This window comes from Salmo salar, chromosome ssa07 (assembly GCF_905237065.1).
Source record: "Salmo salar chromosome ssa07, Ssal_v3.1, whole genome shotgun sequence".
NCBI classification, from domain to species: domain Eukaryota; kingdom Metazoa; phylum Chordata; class Actinopteri; order Salmoniformes; family Salmonidae; genus Salmo; species Salmo salar.
In genome coordinates, this window is record NC_059448.1 from 61,367,016 (window position 1) to 61,390,896 (window position 23,881).

General features: G+C 44.6%; 1 protein-coding gene across 1 annotated transcript; it reads right to left on the minus strand.

Moving 5' to 3' along the window:
* Positions 1 to 17,146: 17,146 nt before the first annotated feature.
* Positions 17,147 to 23,405, minus strand: LOC123743799 (red-sensitive opsin-like). The gene is made up of 6 exons (XM_045722406.1): positions 23,200 to 23,405; positions 22,338 to 22,634; positions 18,671 to 18,839; positions 18,399 to 18,564; positions 18,055 to 18,294; positions 17,147 to 17,911 (listed from the first exon to the last, which is right to left on the minus strand). The coding sequence occupies exons 1-6, from the start codon at positions 23,288 to 23,290 to the stop codon at positions 17,813 to 17,815; spliced, it is 1,062 nt and encodes a 353-aa protein (XP_045578362.1). The 5' UTR covers positions 23,291 to 23,405; the 3' UTR covers positions 17,147 to 17,812.
* Positions 23,406 to 23,881: the final 476 nt, after the last annotated feature.

The following is a 23,881-nucleotide window of genomic DNA, read 5'->3' on the forward strand; positions in this document are numbered from 1 at the left end:
CTTTAATTCTGAAGTTTAGAAAGGTTGGTTCACTCTGCGAAGGTTAACTCTAGCTGCTTCTGCTAATGTCTGGTAAATGACTCACACAATATTGAGATTCCCCCAAAACGCTTATATATACTTGTGAGAAGAGAGAAAAGCAGAGGGAGATAATTTAAACTAACAGTGAATAATTACCAACTGTAAATGAATGCAGAAACAGTGGGTGGTCAAAAAATGGTTCCTTCTCTTCCGACGCCCACGGTTTTTGAGAGAGAGAGAGAGAGAGAGACTTCCCTTTTATATTGCTGGCTGTATTAACTTTGTAGGTACTGCTGGTTATGTGAACAGTCAACCATAATTCATTGGGGAAACCAGTTCTGGGCTGTTCCCCGCTGCTCCTCTCCAATATGGCTTTAGGCTCTCTTTCTTTCCTCACAGATGCCATACCATTAAAATCCCCTGATAAAAACATCCTCTCTCTCAGTGTGCTGAGAGGGGGGTCAGTCATTTGCCATGGCTACAGCAGAAACTGGCACTATTGACAAGCTGACATTGTAGTACTGGATAGAAATAGGAAGTCATTTATTCTTCCAGCAACCAATCAGATTTGTTCAGATGTGTGTTCCTTTTCCTTGTCATTCCTGTGTTGCTATGCCTTCACCTCCCTACCTGTCTAATCCTAGCTATGAAGCTGCAGTGCCCGTAACCTGCGATCGGATTGAATCCCGGCCTCAACGTCAAACTGTGTAAAAGATGTTTTCATCCTGATACTCTGGCAGGCTGACTACCTGATACTCTGGCAGGCTGACTACCTGATACTCTGGCAATCTGACTACCTGATACTCTGGCAGGCTGACTACCTGATACTCTGGCAGGCTGACTACCTGATACTCTGGCAATCTGACTACCTGACACTCTGGCAGGCTGACTACCTGATACTCTAGCAGGCTGACTACCTGATACTCTGGCAGGCTGACTACCTGATACTCTAGCAGGCTGACTACCTGATACTCTAGCAGGTTGTCTACCTGATACTCTGGCAGGTTGTCTACCTGATACTCTAGCAGGCTGACGACCTGATACTCTGGCAGGCTGACTACCTGATACTCTGGTAGGCTGACGACCTGCTACTCTGGTAGGCTGACTACCTGATACTCTAGCAGGTTGTCTACCTGATACTCTGGCAATCTGACTACCTGATACTCTGGCAGGCTGACTACCTGATACTCTGGCAGGCTGACGACCTGCTACTCTGGTAGGCTGACTACCTGACACTCTGGCAGGCTGACTACCTGATACTCTGGCAGGCTGACTACCTGATACTCTGGCAGGCTGACTACCTGATACTCTGGCAGGCTGACTACCTGATACTCTGGCAGGCTGACTACCTGACACTCTGGCAGGCTGACAACCTGATACTCTGGCAGGCTGACTACCTGATACTCTGGCAGGCTGACTACCTGATACTCTGGCAGGCTGACTACCTGATACTCTGGCAGGCTGACTACCTGATACTCTAGCAGGCTGACTACCTGATACTCTGGCAGGCTGACTACCTGATACTCTGGCAGGCTGACGACCTGCTACTCTGGTAGGCTGACTACCTGACACTCTGGCAGGCTGACTACCTGATACTCTGGCAGGCTGACTACCTGATACTCTGGCAGGCTGACTACCTGATACTCTGGCAGGCTGACTACCTGATACTCTGGCAGGCTGACTACCTGACACTCTGGCAGGCTGACAACCTGATACTCTGGCAGGCTGACTACCTGATACTCTGGCAGGCTGACTACCTGATACTCTGGCAGGTTGTCTACCTGATACTCTAGCAGGCTGACGACCTGATACTCTGGCAGGCTGACTACCTGATACTCTGGTAGGCTGACGACCTGCTACTCTGGTAGGCTGACTACCTGATACTCTAGCAGGTTGTCTACCTGATACTCTGGCAATCTGACTACCTGATACTCTGGCAGGCTGACTACCTGATACTCTGGCAGGCTGACGACCTGCTACTCTGGTAGGCTGACTACCTGACACTCTGGCAGGCTGACTACCTGATACTCTGGCAGGCTGACTACCTGATACTCTGGCAGGCTGACTACCTGATACTCTGGCAGGCTGACTACCTGATACTCTGGCAGGCTGACTACCTGACACTCTGGCAGGCTGACAACCTGATACTCTGGCAGGCTGACTACCTGATACTCTGGCAGGCTGACTACCTGATACTCTGGCAGGCTGACTACCTGACACTCTGGCAGGCTGACTACCTGACACTCTGGCAGGCTGACTACCTGACACTCTGGCAGGCTGACTACCTGACACTCTGGCAGGCTGACTACCTGATACGCTGACAGGCTGACTACCTGATACGCTGACTACCTGATACACTGACAGGCTGACTACCTGATACTCCAGGCTGACTACCTGATACTCCAGGCTGACTACCTGATACTCCAGGCTGACTACCTGACTACCACAGCAGGTGTGTTGATGTGCTGCACAGCTTGTTGAGGGCATACTGGAGGCTGGCAAACTCATTAGAAGACGTCATAGTGTGACGGCAGGTGTGTGTGTGTGTGTGTGTGTGTGTGTGTGTGTGTGTGTGTGTGTGTGTGTGTGTGTGTGTGTGTGTGTGTGTGTGTGTGTGTGTGTGTGTGTGTGGGACTGCAGGTGTGTGTGTTTGAGTGTGTGTGACTGCAGGTGTGTGCGGCATGTGAGGTGTGTGTGTGTGTGTGTAACTGCAGGTGTGTGAGGTGTGTGTGTGTGTAACTGCAGGTGTGTGTGTTTGTGTGTTTGAGTGTGTGTTTGAGTGTGTGTGTGTAACTGCAGGTGTGTGAGGTGTGTGTATGTGTAACTGCAGGTGTGTGTGGCGTGTGTGAGGTGTGTGTGGTGTGAGTGCCTCCCTGTGTCCCAGCCACCTTCAGACAGGAAGCTCCTCCACTCCGGGGATCAATTAAGGACAGCCTGAGGAGAGAGAAACAGAGCACCTCCCCTCCTCTCTCTCTCTTCCTCCCTCTCTCCCCACACTCCTCTTCCTCCCCCTCTCCTCCACACTCCTCCTCTCTTCCTCCCCCTCTCCTCCACACTCCTCCTCTCTTCCTCCCCCTCTCCTCCACACCCCTCCTCCTCTTCCTCACCCTCTCCTCCACACTCCTCCTCTCTTCCTCCCCCATTCCTCCACACTCCTCCTCTCTTCCTCCCCCTCTCATCCACACCACTCCTCCTCTTCCTCCCCCTCTCCTCCACACCCCTCCTCTCTTCCTCCTCCTCTTCCTGCCCCTCTCCTCCACACTCCTCCTCTCTTCCTCACCCTCTCCTCCACACCCCTCCTCCTCTTCCTCCCCCTCTCCTCCACACTCCTCCTCTCTTCCTCACCCTCTCCTCCACACCCCTCCTCCTCTTCCTCCCCCTCTCCTCCACACCACTCCTCCTCTTCCTCACCCTCTCCTCCACACTCCTCCTCTCTTCCTCCCCCTCTCCTCCACACCCCCCCTCCTCTTCCTCCCCCTCTCCTCCACACCCCTCCTCCTCTTCCTCCCCCTCTCCTCCACACCCCTCCTCCTCTTCCTCCCTCTCTACCCCACACCCCTCCTCCTCTTCCTCCCCCTCTCCTCCACACTCCTCCTCTCTTCCTCACCCTCTCCTCCACACCCCTCCTCCTCTTCCTCCCCCTCTCCTCCACACCCCTCCTCCTCTTCCTCACCCTCTCCTCCACACTCCTCCTCTCTTCCTCCCCCTCTCCTCCACACCCCTCCTCCTCTTCCTCCCCCTCTCCTCCACACCCCTCCTCCTCTTCCTCCCTCTCTACCCCACATAAGGCACATAAGAACATACTGTAGGTTAATGGCAGTCGGTCCATCACAGAGCAGCACGTATCACACTTAGATGAACACGGAGGGGACATGTCAGTCTCTACTGGTTCAAAGTTGAGGAGAGATTGACTGTATCTCTATTGGTCTTTGTGCGAGGTGTTGATGTGTTGAAGGTACCGAACTGTCTGTTCAAGTAGTTGACACATAGTTCAGACACTCATCGATACAACACAAGACACGCAACCAGAGGTCTCTTCACAGCCCCCAAGGTCAAAAACAGAGGCTGGGAAACAGACGGTATTAAATAGAGCCATGACAACATGGAACTCTCTGGTAACCCAGGTAACTCTATCTAGCAATTAAACCAGATTCAAAAACAGATAAAAGAACATCTTCCGACACAACAGGGACAATGAAGAGACACAGACATTTTGATGTATTTTGTATTGTAATTTCCACTGTAATATGTATTGAATAATGTGTTGGATGGCATTGCATGAATCCTTGGCTTTTGCGAGCCGGAACAGATCATGGTGCAGCAGCCATTTCCTGCCACATGTGAGGCAGGCAGAGGCAGGAGATGATGTCGTATTATGTTGTTTCACATATATTATATATAGATGATGTAGTATTATGTAGTTTCACGTATATTATATATAGATGATGTAGTATTATGTAGTGTCATGTATATTATATATAGATTATGTAGTATTATATAGTGTCATGTATATTATACATAGATAATGTAGTATTATGTAGTGTCATGTTTATTATATATAGATAATGTAGTATTATGTAGTGGTATGTATATTATATATAGATTATGTAGTATTATGTAGTGGTATGTAGTGAGGTCAGGGTGTGATAGAGGGTGGGCATTCTGTTTGTATTTTTATGTTTTATGTATGGTTTCCAATCGGAGGCAGCTGTCTATCGTTGTCTCTGATTGGAAGCCATACTTAGGCAGCCTTTTTTCCTTTAGTGTTCGTGGGTAGTTCTCCGTTTAGTTGTATGTTACCTGACGGTACTGTTTGCTGTCGTTTTGTTTCTTTTGTATAAGTGTTCGTTTTTCATAAAAATATATTATGAGCACGCCACACGCTGCGCCTTGGTCTCCGCTATACGACGCCCGTGACAGTAGTATTATGTAGTGTCATGTATATTATATATAGATTATGCAGTATTATGTAGTGTCATGTATATTATATATAGATTATGTAGTATGATGTAGTGTCATGTATATTATATATAGATTATGTAGTAATATGTAGTGTCATGTATATTATATATAGATTATGTTGTATTATGTAGTGTCATGTATATTATATATAGATGATGTAGTATTATGTAGTGTCATGTATATTATATATAGATTATGTAGTATTATGTAGTGGTATGTATATTATATCATCCTCCTCTCTTCCTCTACCCAGTCTTCCTCTCTTCTCCCCTCCTTCCACCACTCCTCTTACAGAGTAGATTTTCCCTCTTTTCACACAAGCTTGTTTGCACTCCACAGGCCACAAACATCTCTCTAGATACTGTACAATACTTTATCTGTCTCTCTCTAGATACTGTACAATACTGTATCTGTCTCTCTCTAGATGCTGTACCATACCTTATCTGTCTCTCTCTCGATACTGTACCATACCTTATCTGTCTCTCTCTCTCTAGATGCTGTACCATACCTTATCTGTCTCTCTCTCTAGATGCTGTACCATACCTTATCTGTCTCTCTCTCTAGATGCTGTACCATACCTTATCTGTCTCTCTCTCTAGATGCTGTACCATACCTTATCTGTCTCTCTCTCTAGATGCTGTACCATACCTTATCTGTCTCTCTCTCTAGATGCTGTACCATACCTTATCTGTCTCTCTCACTAGATGCTGTACCATACCTTATCTGTCTCTCTCTCTTAATACTGTACCATACCTTATCTGTCTCTCTCTCTAGATACTGTACCATACCTTATCTGTCTCTCTCTCTAGATACTGTACCATAGCTTATCTGTCTCTCTCTCTAGATGCTGTACCATACCTTATCTGTCTCTCAGAGAGAGAATATGAGAAAGAGACAAGTGGAATGGAGAGAGGTAGAGAGAGTGAGAGAGGAGGAGAATGGAGGTAGAGAGCTGAAGGAGAAAGAGAGTGGACAGGTGACTAACGCTGCATCAATCCGGAGACATGTCTCATATCTCTGAGCCGAACCACAGCAGGCAGGCAATCATCCACACATAGAGGTAGGAAGACATTAGTGTGGATCACTGCTGAATGGAGAGATGAGGTGGATGAGTGTGGGCTGTTTCACTGAGAGATGTGTAGTCCTGACAGATGACGTTCACAAGATCAGGAGGAGATGAAAGTGCAGGCGGTATGTGTTGGCCCTCGGCCAGAGTCTGTCAGGTTGAGAGAGTATCTGGTGTTGCAATTTTGAACAGACACAACTCTCTCCTCTCTCTGTGTATGTGTCTGTATTCTATTGAACAGACAGTAGTCAACTCTCTCCTCTCTCTGTGTCTGTATTCTGTTGAACAGACAGTAGTCAACTCTCTCCTCTCTCTGTGTATGTATTCTATTGAACAGACAGTAGTCAACTCTCTCCTCTCTCTGTCTGTATTCTATTGAACAGACAGTAGCCAACTCTCTCCTCTCTCTGTGTCTGTATTCTATTGAACAGACAGTAGTCAACTCTCTCCTCTCTCTGTGTCTGTATTCTGTTGAACAGACAGTAGTCAACTCTCTCCTCTCTCTGTGTCTGTATGTATTCTGTTGAACAGACAGTAGTCAACTCTCTCCTCTCTCTGTGTCTGTATTCTGTTGAACAGACAGTAGTCAACTCTCTCCTCTCTCTGTGTCTGTATTCTATTGAACAGACAGTAGTCAACTCTCTCCTCTCTCTGTGTCTGTATTCTATTGAACAGACAGTAGTCAACTCTCTCCTCTCTCTGTGTCTGTATTCTATTGAACAGACAGTAGTCAACTCTCTCCTCTCTCTGTGTCTGTATTCTATTGAACAGACAGTAGTCAACTCTCTCCTCTCTCTGTGTCTGTATTCTGTTGAACAGACAGTAGTCAACTCTCTCCTCTCTCTGTGTCTGTATTCTATTGAACAGACAGTAGTCAACTCTCTCCTCTCTCTGTGTCTGTCTGTATTATATTGAACAGACAGTAGTCAACTCTCTCCTCTCTCTGTGTCTGTATGTATTCTGTTGAACAGACAGTAGTCAACTCTCTCCTCTCTCTGTGTCTGTATTCTATTGGCCAGACAGTAGTCAACTCTCTCCTCTCTCTGTGTCTGTATTCTGTTGAACAGACAGTAGTCAACTCTCTCCTCTCTCTGTGTCTGTGTCTGTATTCTATTGAACAGACATTAGTCAACTCTCTCCTCTCTCTGTGTCTGTATTCTATTGAACAGACAGTAGTCAACTCTCTCCTCTCTCTGTGTGTATTCTATTGAACAGACAGTAGTCAACTCTCCCCTCTCTCTGTGTCTGTATTCTATTAAACAGAAAGTAGTCAACTCTCTCCTCTCTCTGTGTCTGTATTCTATTGAACAGACAGTAGTCAACTCTCTCCTCTCTCTGTGTCTGTATTCTGTTGAACAGACAGTAGTCAACTCTCTCCTCTCTCTGTGTCTGTATGTATTCTGTTGAACAGACAGTAGTCAACTCTCTCCTCTCTCTGTGTATGTATTCTGTTGAACAGACAGTAGTCAACTCTCTCCTCTCTCTGTGTCTGTATTCTATTGAACAGACAGTAGTCAACTCTCTCCTCTCTCTGTGTATGTATTCTGTTGAACAGACAGTAGTCAACTCTCTCCTCTCTCTGTGTCTGTATTCTGTTGAACAGACAGTAGTCAACTCTCTCCTCTCTCTGTGTCTGTGTCTGTATTCTATTGAACAGACAGTAGTCAACTCTCTCCTCTCTCTGTGTGTATTCTATTGAACAGACAGTAGTCAACTCTCCCCTCTCTCTGTGTCTGTATTCTATTAAACAGACAGTAGTCAACTCTCTCCTCTCTCTGTGTCTGTATTCTATTGAACAGACAGTAGTCAACTCTCTCCTCTCTCTGTGTCTGTATTCTGTTGAACAGACAGTAGTCAACTCTCTCCTCTCTCTGTGTCTGTATTCTATTGAACAGACAGTAGTCAACTCTCTCCTCTCTCTGTGTCTGTATTCTGTTGAACAGACAGTAGTCAACTCTCTCCTCTCACTGTGTCTGTATTCTATTGAACAGACAGTAGTCAACTCTCTCCTCTCTCTGTGTCTGTATTCTATTGAACAGACAGTAGTCAACTCTCTCCTCTCTCTGTGTCTGTATTCTGTTGAACAGACAGTAGTCAACTCTCTCCTCTCTCTGTGTCTGTATGTATTCTGTTGAACAGACAGTAGTCAACTCTCTCCTCTCTCTGTGTATGTATTCTGTTGAACAGACAGTAGTCAACTCTCTCCTCTCTCTGTGTCTGTATTCTGTTGAACAGACAGTAGTCAACTCTCTCCTCGTCTGTCTTTGTGTAACACCAACATTAGCTTCTATGAGAGAGTGAGTGTGTGTGGTGTTGCTGTCTCCCTCACTGGACAACCTTGGTAAGCAGAACCCTTCCTCTCCTCTCTTCTCTGTATCCCTCTCTTTTCTCCATCTCTTTCCCTCCACTCATTTCCTCACTCCAACCCCCTTTTTCCCTCTATTTCTTTTTCCTCTCCCTCATATATCCTTAATTCAGAGAATAGAGCCCATCCTAGCCAGGCCGGGGGGACCTCCAGCAGTTCTGCTCTGTAGAGACACTAAAAGGATATTCCCCCTCCTGGATGTGGGGTTCTGGGACCTCTTTTTCCAGGGTGCATTTACAGGAGCATGACCACAGTGAGAGTGAGAGAGTGAGAGAGTGAGAGAGAGAGTGAGTGAGTGAGTGAGTGAGTGAGTGAGTGAGTGAGTGAGTGAGTGAGTGAGTGAGTGAGTGAGTGAGTGAGTGAGTGAGTGAGTGAGTGAGTGAGTGAGTGAGTGGGTCGGTCGGTGGGTGGGTGGGTGGGTGGGTCGGTCGGAGAGGAGTCATCTCCTGCTGATAAGAGTTGAATTTAATGTGATTCCTCAGAGATAGATAACCATAGTGGGTTCTGCTTTGTTTAAGGAGCTGTGCTCTAAAGTCCTATGACAAATAGTGGTTTATAGAAGAACTGCAATAGGGACAATCTTCTGCCATTAAAGGACACGTTCTAAACCAAGAGAGAATGTCCTACATCTATCTCTGGTATATCGCTACGGATGTGTCTTCTGGCTTTTCTGTTCACGTAGAGAGAGAGAATTTGTTTAAACATCAATATAAATCAAAAAGATTTGGTCATTTTTTCCCACTAACAGTGAAGTTGTGTTGGTCGATTTAGGATTTCAATCAACAGTTTGAACATGAATGTCTGGACTCCTGATGATTCCTGTCCAATCTGTCTGTTTTCTGTATTTGGAGCTTTCAGACACACAGTTGCTGTTGCTGCGGCTCGCAATCAAAGACTTCCTCTTTGCCCCTCTGTTTTTCCCCTCGTCTCTTTTCTAGCTGGTAGAACAACATTGTACTTCTCATTAATGTTGGACTGAGGAGGGAGGTAGAGAGAGAGAGGCTTTGACAGAAACACATATCTGTCCTGTGTTTTCTTCTCGACTCCTACAGCAAACTGAGGGTGTCTTCCCTGTTGAGTCTGTTGTACATAGAACTGATCTAATGAGCTGTTATGTGTTAGATACACCTGTCTGCTATTGTTTCTCTCTGCCATTCAGGACAATAATAAACCCTCTACTGCTCCTTCTACATGAAGGTTTCAATTGTATCTGTACAAAGTCCAAGATATTCGGACAGGTCTTCAGTTCACGGTGAAACAAACTGCTGTGTTTCCTGTGTTGTAGTACTAGCTGTGTTCTGGCTGTGATGTGAACCTATTGCTGTCAGCCTCAGGAAGAAGCTATATTAAAGTATATTACTGTATATCCTCAGGAAGCCTACTGGCTCCAGCGCTGCAGACAGATGAGAGATCCAGCCAAGCCAGGTTCTGCTCTCTCCAGCCTGCAGTCTGTAGATCACAGCCATACACCTCCAAAAGCATTACATCTCCTCCCACTCCTCTTCCTCTCCTCCTGTCCACACCTCAACCCCTCCAGAACCTGTCTCACCTTCCCTCCCCTCCACAACTCCAGCCTCAGGTACTGACCCAGGTGCTGCTCTCTCCAGCCCACATCACAGCCAGACTCCTCCAAAAGCAGTACACCTCCTCCAGCACTTCCAAAATAATTACACATCCATCTCTCCTCCCTCCCTCTCTCCTCTCCTCTCCTCATCTCCTCCCTCTCAACTCACCTCACCTCTCCTCCCTCTCACCTCACCTCACCTCACCTCACCTCTCCTCCCTCTCTCCTCCCTCTCACCTCACCTCACCTCTCCTCCCTCTCAACTCACCTCACCTCACCACTCCTCCCTCTCACCTCACCTCACCTCTCCTCCCTCTCACCTCACCTCACCTCTCCCTCTCACCTCACCTCACCTCTCCTCCCTCTCACCTCACCTCTCCTCCCTCTCACCTCACCTCACCTCTCCTCCCTCTCAACTCACCTCTCCCTCTCACCTCACCTCACCTCTCCTCCCTCTCACCTCACCTCTCCTCCCTCTCCACCTCACCTCACCTCTCCTCCCTCTCAACTCACCTCACCTCTCCTCCCTCTCACCTCACCTCACCACTCCACAACTCCAGCCTCAGGTACTGACCCAGGTGCTGCTCTCTCCAGCCCACATCACAGCCAGACTCCTCCAAAAGCAGTACACCTCCTCCAGCACTTCCAAAATAATTACACATCCATCTCTCCTCCCTCCCTCTCTCCTCTCCTCTCCTCATCTCTCCTCCCTCTCAACTCACCTCACCTCTCCTCCCTCTCACCTCACCTCTCCTCCCTCTCTCCTCCCTCTCAACTCACCTCACCTCACCTCTCCTCCCTCTCACCTCACCTCACCTCTCCTCCCTCTCAACTCACCTCTCCTCCCTCTCACCTCACCACTCCTCCCTCTCACCTCACCTCACCTCTCCTCCCTCTCAACTCACCTCACCTCTCCTCCCTCTCACCTCACCTCACCTCTCCTCCCTCTCACCTCACCTCAACTCAACTCAACTCTACTCCCTCTCTCCTCTCCTCATCCCTCCTCCCTCTCACCTCACCTCTCCTCCCACTCACCTCTCCTCCCTCTCACCTCACCTCAACTCAACTCTACTCCCTCTCTCCTCTCCTCATCTCTCCTCCCTCTCACCTCACCTCACCTCTCCTCTCCTCACCTCTCCTCCCTCTCACCTCACCTCTCCTCCCTCTCAACTCTCGTCTCCTCCCTCTCACCTCACCTCTCCTCCCTCTCAACTCACCTATCCTCCCTCTCACCTCTCGTCTCCTCTCTCTCACCTCACCTCAACTCTACTCCCTCTCACCTCACCTCTCCTCCCTCTCACCTCTCCTCTCCTCAATCTCACCTCTCCTCACCTCTCTTCCCTCTCACCTCTCCTCACCTCTCTTCCCACTCACCTCACCTCTCCTCCCTCTCTCCTCTCCTCTCCTCTCCTCTCCTCTCCTCTCCTCTCCTCTCCTCTCCTCTCCTCTCCTCTCCTCTCCTCTCCTCTCCTCTCCTCTCCTCTCCTCTCCTCTCCTCTCCTCTCCTCTCTCGCCTCGACTCCAGCACCTCACAAATAAATTACACCTGCCTCTCAGTGTGTATTCAGACTGCAGTGTTTATTGTGACTCCTCTCAGTGTGTATTCAGACTGCAGTGTTTATTGTGACTCCTCTCAGTGTGTATTCAGACTGCAGTGTGTTGTGACTCCTCTCAGTGTGTATTCAGACTGCAGTGTTTGTTGTGACTCCTCTCAGTGTGTATTCAGACTGCAGTGTTTGTTGTGACTCCTCTCAGTGTGTATTCAGACTGCAGTGTTTGTTGTGACTCCTCTCAGTGTGTATTCAGACTGCAGTGTTTATTGTGACTCCTCTCAGTGTGTATTCAGACTGCAGTGTTTGTTGTGACTCCTCTCAGTGTGTATTCAGACTGCAGTGTGTTGTGACTCCTCTCAGTGTGTATTCAGACTGCAGTGTTTGTTGTGACTCCTCTCAGTGTGTATTCAGACTGCAGTGTGTTGTGACTCCTCTCAGTGTGTATTCAGACTGCAGTGTGTTGTGACTCCTCTCAGTGTGTATTCAGACTGCAGTGTTTGTTATCACCTTGAATGATTAAATCAATGTTTTGATTCCTTTTCCTTTCCGCTCTGCACCATGACATTGCGTTGCTGTGTTTTGTTAGGATTATTGGCGTCATTGGTGTCATTCAGTGAGTTTGTTATTGGTGTGAGAGCTGTGTTCCTGAAGCTGGTGTCATTCAGTGAGTTTGTTATTGGTGTGAGAGCTGTGTTCGTGAAGCTGGTGTCATTCAGTGAGTTTGTTATTGGTGTGAGAGCTGTGTTCATGAAGCTGGTGTCATTCAGTGAGTTTGTTATTGGTGTGAGAGCTGTGTTCATGAAGCTGGTGTCATTCAGTGAGTTTGTTATTGGTGTGAGAGCTGTGTTCATGAAGCTGGTGTCATTCAGTGAGTTTGTTATTGGTGTGAGAGCTGTGTTCATGAAGCTGGTGTCATTCAGTGAGTTTGTTATTGGTGTGAGAGCTGTGTTCATGAAGCTGGTGTCATTCAGTGAGTTTGTTATTGGTGTGAGAGCTGTGTTCATGAAGCTGGTGTCATTCAGTGAGTTTGTTATTGGTGTGAGAGCTGTGTTCATGAAGCTGGTGTCATTCAGTGAGTTTGTTATTGGTGTGAGAGCTGTGTTCGTGAAGCTGGTGTCATTCAGTGAGTTTGTTATTGGTGTGAGAGCTGTGTTCATGAAGCTGGTGTCATTCAGTGAGTTTGTTATTGGTGTGAGAGCTGTGTTCATGAAGCTGGTGTCATTCAGTGAGTTTGTTATTGGTGTGAGAGCTGTGTTCATGAAGCTGGTGTCATTCAGTGAGTTTGTTATTGGTGTGAGAGCTGTGTTCATGAAGCTGGTGTCATTCAGTGAGTTTGTTATTGGTGTGAGAGCTGTGTTCATGAAGCTGGTGTCATTCAGTGAGTTTGTTATTGGTGTGAGAGCTGTGTTCATGAAGCTCGTCTGTTCAGCTTTTGTTCTCCTTCCTAAATGAGAAGGCCCATGTCTCTCCTTGACTCTTTACAAGTCATTTTGCATTTCGTTTTAATTACCAAGCTTTAGTGTCTTGTAAGCACCATTAACATTTAAACTTCCCATAATTGAAATCTCAAATGGCCACTTAACCAAGATTGAACTAATTAAAGCTTCTGCCAAAAGAAGCTTTCAGTCTCCCTGTTGTGGCTTGAAATACATGTTCTCTTCCCAACCGAAAACCTTGTTTATGTTCTGGAATCATGGAAAACATGTCTTTGCTACATCCTTTTCATAATAACATATGTTGTTGCTTCTCTGAAATGAACACATTAACATTAAAACCCCACGCCCAAGGTTATTGGTCCCGTGTGGCTAATTGGTAGACCATGACGCTGGCGACGTCAGGGTTGTGGGTTCGATCCGAGAGGAAGAAGTGAAGCGAGAGGGTTTTAGCATGTGTGGCACAAATCCCATTCAAGTCATGGGAACGATGTCAGCATTTTTTCGCGCATCATGTCCAAATCATTCAGTAGTATCTCAAATGGATTGTGAAGCTTAACAAAGTCAATTATAGATGATCTGAACATGATGTGCGAAAAAAAAAAGGCTGATTTCAGTCCCATCACTTGAATGGGATTCGTGCCACAAATGCTAAAACGTTAGCATGTGGAAACAGTGCCAGGGAAACTAAAGCAAAGTGTGGATTGCTGTCATACCTTGTCCATAGACTACTTACAGGGTAAGGAAACCAATATATAATTTTGTAATTTGGGAAGAACTATGCCTTTAACGCAATGTTAGAAATCACTCTCTTGATAGAAAGAAAGAAATAAATGAAGTGAAGAAATGAAGTTATGGTGAGAATCAAGTGCTGGCAAGAATGTAACACAAAACACTGAGTTAATGCATGACACATTGACAACCCCTGCACCAACACGCCATTACATCCTCTATGCCCTGTCCCTATTGGCTAAGGATGCTACATGCATTAACATAACAAGGCACTTAAACAGAGTCAATAGAAATTAGACTGAACTAGATGGTCATTTTTCCATGAAGAATAATTGTGTGATTTCTATCAGCTGTTTAATTTACTTCATTCTATGTTCAAGCTTTAACCTGCTGTAAATACCAACCAATAATGAGGAAAGTGGATCACTTTGGTTCTTTAGGCTGATTGGGTAGATCATCTCTATCACGTCTGCTTTAAAAGAGAGTTAATATGGGATGTGTTATGTGTTTGGTCTGTAAACAATCATTGATAACAGGTAGCAGTGAATAAACTGAGAATAAACAATGAATAAATGGGATAAACAGGGAATAAACAGGGAATAAACAGTGGATAAACGGAATAAACAGGGGATAAACAGTGGATAAACGGAATAAACAGGGGATAAACAGGGAATAAACAGGGAATAAACAGTGGATAAACGGAATAAACAGGGGATAAACAGGGAATAAACAGGGAATAAACAGGGGATAAACAGGGAATAAACAGGGGATAAACAGGGGATAAACAGGGAATAAACAGGGGATAAACAGGGGATAAACAGGGGATAAACAGGGGATAAACGGAATAAACAGGGGATAAACAGGGGATAAACGGAATAAACAGTGAATAAACAGGGACTAAACAGGGGATAAACAGGGGATAAACAGGGGATAAACAGGGGATAAACAGGGAATAAACAGGGGATAAACAGGGGATAAACAGGGGATAAACAGGGGATAAACAGTGAATAAACAGGGGATAAACAGGGGATAAACAGGGGATAAACAGGGGATAAACAGGGGATAAACAGGGGATAAACAGGGGATAAACTAGAGGTCGACCGATTATGATTTTTCTCAACGCCGATACCAATACCGATTATTGGAGGACCAAAAAACCCGATGCCGATTAATCGGCCAATTTTTGGGGTTTTATTTATTTATTTGTAATAATGACAATTACAACAATACTGAATGAACACTTATTTTAACTTAATATAATACATCAATAAAATCAATTTAGCCTCAAATAAATAATGAAACGTGTTCAATTTGGTTTAAATAATGCAAAAACAAAGTGTTGGAGAAGAAAGTAAAAGTGCAATATGTGCCATGTAAGAAAGCTAACGTTTAAGTTCCTTGCTCAGAACATGAGAACATATGAAAGCTGGTGGTTCCTTTTAACATGAGTCTTCAATATTCCCAGGTAAGATGTTTTAGGTTGTAGTTATTATAGGACTATTTCTCTCTATACGATTTCTATTTCATATACCTTTGACTATTGGATGTTCTTATAGGCACTTTAGTATTGCCAGTGTAACAATATAGCTTCCGTCCCTCTCCTCGCTCCTACCTGGGCTTGAACCAGGAACACATCGACAACAGCCACCCTCGAAGCAGCGTTACCCATGTAGAGGAAGGGAAAAACTACTCCAAGTCTCAGAGCGAGTGACGTTTGAAATGCTATTAGCGCGCACCCGGCCAACTAGCTAGCCATTTCATATCGGTTACACCAGCCTAATCTTGGGAGTTGACAGGCTTGAAGTCATAAACAGCGCAATGCATTGCGAAGGGCTGCTGGCAAAACGCACGAAAGTGCTGTATGAATGAATGCTTATGAGCCTGCTGGTGCCTACCATCGCTCAGTCAGACTGCTCTATCAAATCATAGACTTAATTACAACATAATAACACACAGAAACACGAACCTTAGGTCATTAATATGGTCGAATCCGGAAACTATAACCTCGAAAACAAAACGTTATTCCTGTTCCATTGCACAACCTTCAGTGTTATGTCATAAGTATGTAAAATTCTGGCAAATTAGTTCGCAACGAGCCAGGCGGCCCAAACTGTTGCATATACCCTGACTGCGTGCAATGAATGCAAAATGACACAATTTCACCTGGTTAATATTGCCTGCTAACCTGGATTTCCTTTAGCTAAATATGCAGGTTTAAAAATATATACTTCTGTGTACTGATTTTAAGAAAGGCATTGATGTTTATGGTTAGGTACAGTCGTGCAACGATTGTGCTTTTTTCGCAAATGCGCTTTTGTTAAATCATCCCCGTTTGGCGAAGTCGGCTGTCTTTGTTAGGAAGAAATAGTCTTCACAGTTCGCAACGAGCCAGGCGGCCCAAACTGCTGCATATACCCTGACTCTGTTTGCAAGAGAAGTGACACATGTTCCCTAGTTAAAAGAAATTCATGTTAGCAGGCAATATTAACTAAATATGCAGGTTTAAAAATATATACTTGTGTATTGATTTTAAGAAAGGCATTGATGTTTATGGTTGGAGCAACGTGTACCTAAGCGATTATATGCAACACAGGACAGGCTAGATAAACTAGTAATGTCATCAACCATGTGTAGTTAACTAGTGATTAAGATTGATTGATTGTTTTTTATAAGATAAGTTTAATGCTAGCTAGCAACTTACCTTGGCTTCTTACTGCATTCGCGTAACAATGTAGTGCAATGTAAAGCAGGTGGTTAGAGCGTTGGACTAGTTAACCGTAAGGTTGCAAGATTGAATCCCTGAGCTGACAAGGTAAATATCTGTCTTTCTGCCCCTCAACAAGGCAGTTAACCCACCGTTCCTAGGCCGTTATTGAAAATAAGAATGTGTTCTTAACTGACTTGACTAGTTAAATAAAGTTCAAAAAATTCTGCCAAATCGGCGTCCAAAAATACCGATTTCCGATTGTAATGAAAACTTGAAATCGGCCCTAATTAAACAGCCATTCCGATTAATCGGTCGACCTCTAGAATAAACAGGGAAGAAACAGGTGATACACAGAGAATAAACAGGGGATAAACAGTGGATAAACATGGAACAGTCAGGAAACGAACGTGATAAACAGGGGATAAACAGTGGGTAAACAGGGCGTAAACATGGGGTAAGCAGGGAATAAACATGGGGTAAACATGGGGTAAACAGGGGATGAACAGGGGATGAACAGGGGATGAACAGGGGATGAACAGGGGATGAACAGGGAACAATCAGGATAAACAGGGGATAAACAGGGAACAATCAGGATAAACAGGGGATGAACAGGGGACAATCAGGGGATGAACAGGGGATAAGCAGGGGATACAGGGGATAAGCAGGGGTGATACATAATAGATAAATAAGCAGGGGATGAACAGGGGATAAGCAGGATAAACATAGAAAGTGAGACCAGAGGGTTTTCTCATTTCATGCATGCATTTATTTTTTTTACATTTTTTATTTGCAAGGACTACAAAAACATTGTTAAATACATTGTATACACAATTATCTATTTAAAATATTTTTAGTTTTGCTTTTTTTATTTGCAAGAGGGCTACAAAATGTTATTCACATAGTTTTGTGATGATCAGATTTCCATTGGCAGTTCATGTCAATTCTCCTTAGCTGTGATTCTGTCTAGTTTATCAGATTTCCATTGGCAGTTCACATCAGTTCTCCTTAGCTGGGATTCTGTCTAGTTTAGCCACTACAGAGTGAAGGGAATGCAGTCCAAGATGGCTACTTTTTTGAGGTGGTCCCTTGAACAGGCATTGATAGGACTATACCTATTCCCACAATGTGCCACTGCAACAGCTACAGTATGCATATGAATTGCCACACGACTCTCTGGTTATTTTGAAGACCGTGGATTATAAAAACTCCTCGTGGTGATTCATAGCAATTTCAGTTTGGTGGGTAATGTTTTTAAACACATTACAACTGTATGAATATCCTGAAAAGTTGTTGGAAATGATTTGTTTAAGAAACAAAAGAGTATTTACTGTACATTTGAAAAAGTCCCATGTGGAATATCTCAGAACGTTCATAATTTGTTTCCAAGAGGTACAACGTTGTCTGGGGGTTTATGCAGGTGCCACGGTGGAAACCTCTGTTTTTGATGTAGACACTTCCGAGCCATCGTCTACTTCCTTGCCAAAGAGCTGCATGATGCACGTACGGAACTGGGAGAGAGAAGAAGAAGAAGAATGGAACATGAAGAGAGAAGCTTCCAAAATAAAAGTCTACATTTAATTAAGACATGAGGCCTTTAATGACTACTTTAGTAGTAAATGGATCAAAGTTCACAGCTATCAAACAAACACACCTGTTTATTCATGAAGACATAGATCACTGGATTCCAGATGGTGGCGCTTTTGGCAAAGTAGGCAGGCAGAGCAGCAGCCAGAGGGTGGAAAGCATACCCAGGGTTAGCCGCAGCAAAGCAGGCAAAAGCTGTGTAAGGTCCCCAGCATACACAGTAAGCAAAAATCATGACAACAACCATCCTGGATACTTCCTTCTCAGCCTTCTGTGTTGACTCAGAGTCTTTCTGCTGCGCGGCAACCTGTGGTCATTCAGAAGGAGTATCAGATGGTTAGATTTAACCCTCTAATATGCATTTTGAAACGGTACACTTCACCATTGACTGTACTGAACAACATCACTTACAGCACGGATGGCCAGCCACACGAACAGGTAACAGAAGACGATCACTCCCAGGGGCATGAAGCAACATGTAATCATCAGAACGATCATGTATGACAGGACTCCAGGATCCTCGTTACCTCCGAACACATCAGGTCCACAGGAAGTTTTCAATCCATGAGGCCAGTACCTGATGGAGGGAGAGAGATACAGAGATGGGTTGAATAATGAAACCATTTTTTGAACAATGTGACTTTTTTCAATTGTCAGTGAAATAAAAAGAGAAGATATCCCACCTGCTCCAGCCGAAGATAGGAGGGGCACACCAGAAAGCAGACCAGACCCAGGAGAAGACAATTCCTCCCATGGCCCATTTAGCATCAAACTTGACATTTCCAAAGGGCTTACACACCACTACCCATCTCTCCCAGGAGATAACAGCCAGAGACCACAGACCAGCAATACCTGCATTAGATATACACATTAGACAAAAAAGATTCATTCTGATTACTGTCACTATGCTATGGTGTTTTAGCAACAGCCAATTAGTCTTTATCAGCACTGTGTAGCAATGTAGAATTTCCTTCTTAACCCTTGTGTGGTGTTCGGGTCTGTGGGTCCCATTTTCAATGTTTACGAAAGAAAAATTATAACTTTTTTTTTTCAACCTGAGACTCATTGGCCTTGGCTCATTTTCTGTGAAGAACACGTTTTCATTGAGTGCACACTGTGAACCCCCTACACATTTATATTACATATGTGGTGTTCGGGTCCACTGGACCTGAGCGTAATAAAAGTGTGGAAAAGTGTGTATGTAGGTGAAAACAAGTAAAAATGAAACAAAAAGGTTTGCTGTGTGCCTTCACTCTGTCTTCGTCTTCCCTGTGCCTGCTGTTTCAACATAGCATCAATAACCTGTCTATCTCCCTGCCTGTCTACCTGTCTCCCTACCTGTCTCCCTGTCTCCCTGCCTGTCTACCTGTCTCCCTGCCTGTCTACCTGTCTCCCGCTTTTCTCGCACTCTTTACACAATGTCTTGTGGGAACCTGCGCAATGTTATTATAATGCGTTATTTCAATACATTATTTCAAGACATTGTTAAAAATACAGTATTTTCCCACACTCTACCCCAGCCAGGTGCAAATTGTGGGAGGGACACAACAAATAAATAGCTTTGCATGTGTGGCTCCTTACCACAATCAATCGGTATGCCAAAAATAATCTCTGCTCAGAGGGCCTTACAAATACTTTTTGCAGAGAAAGAAGGTAGCGTGGAAAAAATGTCAGAATATGAGGATAATGTTTCTGTCAATTTGGAGTCTGACGGTGAGTTGGAAGATGAGGATGAGATTGACCCTCAGCCAGCCCCAGGACCAGCCTGTCAGCAACCAACTCATCAGCAGCCTGCAGGAGGAGAAATATGGATTTACATTTTTTTTAAATTGAATGGTCTTTTGCCAAATGAATGAGCCACCCGCATGGCTGCCAATGTGATAAGGAAGCAACCAGGGCCGACGCGGTTGGCGGTTACTCATGTGCAGGACATAAAGTCTTCTTTTGAACTGTTTATCCCAGACACCATCCAGAAAATCATTCTGGACTGCACTAATTTGGAGGGAAGGTGTGTTTTTGGGGAGAGATTGATGGAGATGGACCAAACTCATTTACGTGCATCCTTTGGGGTTATTATCCTTGCTGGTGTTTTCAGATCCAATGGGGGAATCCACAGAATCCCTGTGGGATGCAGAAACTGTCAGAGAACTTTTCAGAGAAAAACAATTTCGCTGGAAAACTTCCACATTATTTCCAGGATTTTCACCTTCGATAACTGAGACACCAGACCAGCTCGGCGGCAGAGAGACAAGCTAGCTGCAATCAGGTCAGTGTGGGACAAGTGGCTGGATCACCTTCCCCTGTTTTACAACCCTGGGCCCAACGTTACTGTTGATGAGCAGCTTATGCCATTTAGGGGCCGCTGTCCCTTCAGGCAGTACATACCGTCTCAACCCACAAAATCTGGAATCAAGATCTGGGCTGCCTGCTGCTTCATCATATGTGTGGAACTTTCAAGTATATACGTGGAAGCCAGATGGAGGAGCCCTTGAGAAGAACCAAGGGATGCGTTTTGTCCTGGACGTGACATAGAGACTCTGTGGCCAGAACATCACATGCAATATTTTTTTTCTTCACACAAGCTGGGACAGGAGCTCCTCAAGAGGAAGCTGATGATGGTCGGAACAGTAGGACAAAACTAGCCAGAGCTCCCAGCTCAGCTGTTGAATACACGGAACAGGCCTATCAATTCCTCCACGTTTGTGTTCACAGCCGACACGTCCTTAGTGTCCTACGTGCCAAAGAAAGGCAAAAATGTGGTACTTATGAGTACGCTGCATAGGAATGGGAGAATCTGTGGCCAGGAACATCAAAAACTAGAAATCATAATGGATTAGAATGCCACAAAAGGAGGGGTGGACAATTTAGACAAGCTGGTGACTGGCTACATGTGCAAAAGAAGGACCCTACGCTGGACACTTGTGATATTCTTCAACATCTTGGACATCTCGGTATACAACGAGTTTGTCATCTGGATGGCGTTGAACCCAGATTGGAACAGAGGGAAGCTCCAGAGGAGACGACTCTTTCTCGAGGAGCTGGGCAAGGCATTGGTAAGACCTCAAATCCAGAGGAGACAACATATCCCAAGGACCCCAGTTTCTGCAGCCATCGTGAGGAGGATTCATGAGGAGGATGCTCGTGCCCCATCCGCCCGACCCACAGAACCAACAACTCTGATACCGGAAGTAAGTGTGAGTGATGTTGTTGTATGTGTGTGTGTCTGACTCTCCTACCTTGGCCTGCTGTAACTATATATGTGAGTGAGATGTTAGTAAAATTCCTGAACTAAGTGTTTTCATCATTCTAGATTGTAGCCGGTAGCAACAAGAAGAAGCGCTGCGATGTGTGTGGACCCAAGGACAGGAAAACATAGTACACATGCAAGAAATGCAAGACATACATTTGCAACACACACACAGTAAAACTCTGTCCCTCATGTGGTGTGTAGACCGGCATTCATTTGTTCTTCAATGGGGCTCATTTATCATTTCCATAAAATACTGTATGTAAAATGTGTCCTTCCAATTTGTTCAGTTCAAAGCAATAAACATCACCAGTGATGAAAACCTTGTTTCATTTATATTTGTTCAAGATAAACATGATTTATTCCACCCATGTCTTGATTATAATAGATTTTTTTTCTCAAAAATCACATTTTATAAAAAAAAACAAATAGCGCTTTTATTGATAAATGTGATGTAGCAGAGGTTAATGGAAAATATTAACCATGTATGCTGTCTATATTGCTTGTAATTGATATAAGTCAACATCTAAGTATTAAGTATTTTTAGGTAAATTGTTATGGCTGTATTGTTTTAAAAACCCAATAATGTTGTGGGTCCATCAGAATAACAAAAACATATATATTTTACCAGGTCAGTTGACTGAGAACATTCTCATTTACAGCAACAATCTGGGGAATAGTTACAGGGGAGAGGAGATGAATGAGCCAATTGGAAGCTGGAGATTATTAGGGGGTATGAAGGACAGATTGGGACACCAGGGTTAACACCACTCTTACACCGAGCGCCATGGGATCTTTAGTGACCACAGAGAGTCAGGAAACCTGTTTAACATTCCATCTGAAAGACAGCACCCTACACAGGGCAATGTCCCCAATCACTGCCCGAGGGTATTGGGATATTTTTTCTAGACCAGAGGAAAGGGTGTTTCCAACTGGCCCTCCAACACCACTTCCAGCAGCATCTGGTCTCCCATCCAGGACCAACCCTGCTTAGCTTCAGAAGCAAGCCAGCAGTGGGATGTAGGGTGGTATTCTGCTGGCTTGAACACCACACAAGGGTTAAATATGAAACAAAATGTAGTTCATATAAAAATGCATCTTACCACATGTGGCGACAGTGAATCCCTCAAAGACACACATTGGGTGTCCAAGAATAAAGTAGCCAAACATCTGGTTGCAAACGCTGATGGTGCTAGCCAAAAGAGTCTCCGCAATGTCAGCAAAAGCAAGGTTGACCAGGATCCAGTTAAGAGGGTGTTGGAGCTTCTTGAATTTGGCAGTGGCCACCAGTACCAGGCCGTTGGTGAAGGTTGAGGCCACGACCACAAAGAGCATCCAAAGTGTTGAGATATTGTACACCCATCTTGGAGCAATGTGGTAGTTGGGGCCCTCAAAAGGATCTGCAAAAGAAAAAGAGAAAAAATATATATATGTACATATATTTGAATATAAATTGAATATAAATTCCCTGACTTATTGATGTAGTCAAATGAGAACAGTAAGTAAATATGTTGAACAGAATGTGTGCATCAAAAGTTATGAACAAGGAAAACAATGTCATGATACTCCTGATAAAAATAATGAAATGTACTGGTTGTATTATTGTGTGTACTGCTATTGCCAGTTGTGAATGGTATGGCTGCTGTTGGGGAAATATCTTATGAAGGAAAAGACCTTTAGCAACATCCCTTGCCATTATACTCTGTAAATCTACAACAACTACAATATCTTGGAGAATCCACAGAATTATGCTCTTTCACTCCTTCTACCAGATGATATCACGCCCAGCCACTACACTGACAGGATGTTCTGTACCTTTGGTATGATATCACGCCCAGCCACTACACTGACAGGATGTTCTGTACCTTTGGTATGATATCACGCCCAGCCACTACACTGACAGGATGTACTGTACCTTTGGTATGATATCAAGCCCAGCCACTACACTGACAGGATGTACTGTACCTTTGGTATGATTGCTGTTGGTGTAGGCGAAGCCTGATTCTCTGGTTGTATCTTCTTGCCGCCTTGCAGCAAACACTCCTAGTTCTGCCATCCTGGACTGGTTAATAAGAGTTAGAGAAGTTGACTGCTGAAGTCCGTGCTTCTCCACTGTCCTAGTTTATATAGCATCCTTTGGGTGTTTTTAAAGGATTACGGCCTTGGAGGAATTAGGGCAGGGTGTGTGATGGTATGGACTGGACTGTCTTTACTTAATTACCGTTAATTACCACAAACGACTAATTAAGGAGGATTTCAGAGGCCATAATCTTGTTTGAAAGGGCATTGGTGGCAGAGGAGGTTAAAAGTAATATAAAATGGAATGCTACTGTAACTGAGGCCCAGACTTGTCAGTTGAATGGCATTGGGACAAGGTCAGTGAGTGTTAAATATCTAACCTTCAAAAAACACAATCACCATCACGCAATCACTCAGATTGACAATACAAAATCAAATCAAATACCTCATATCCATACAATTACAACATTATGAATAACTGTATGGTCATTTTCCATGAAGAAATATTTGTTGGACTTGCTTTAACTCTTTACAGGCATTTTTTTAAAAATTGTTTTTCTTTTTTTATTGTTTTTTTGTTGGGGGGGGAGTGACTGGTAGTACTTATTGCTGTTCTGATTTCAGATTT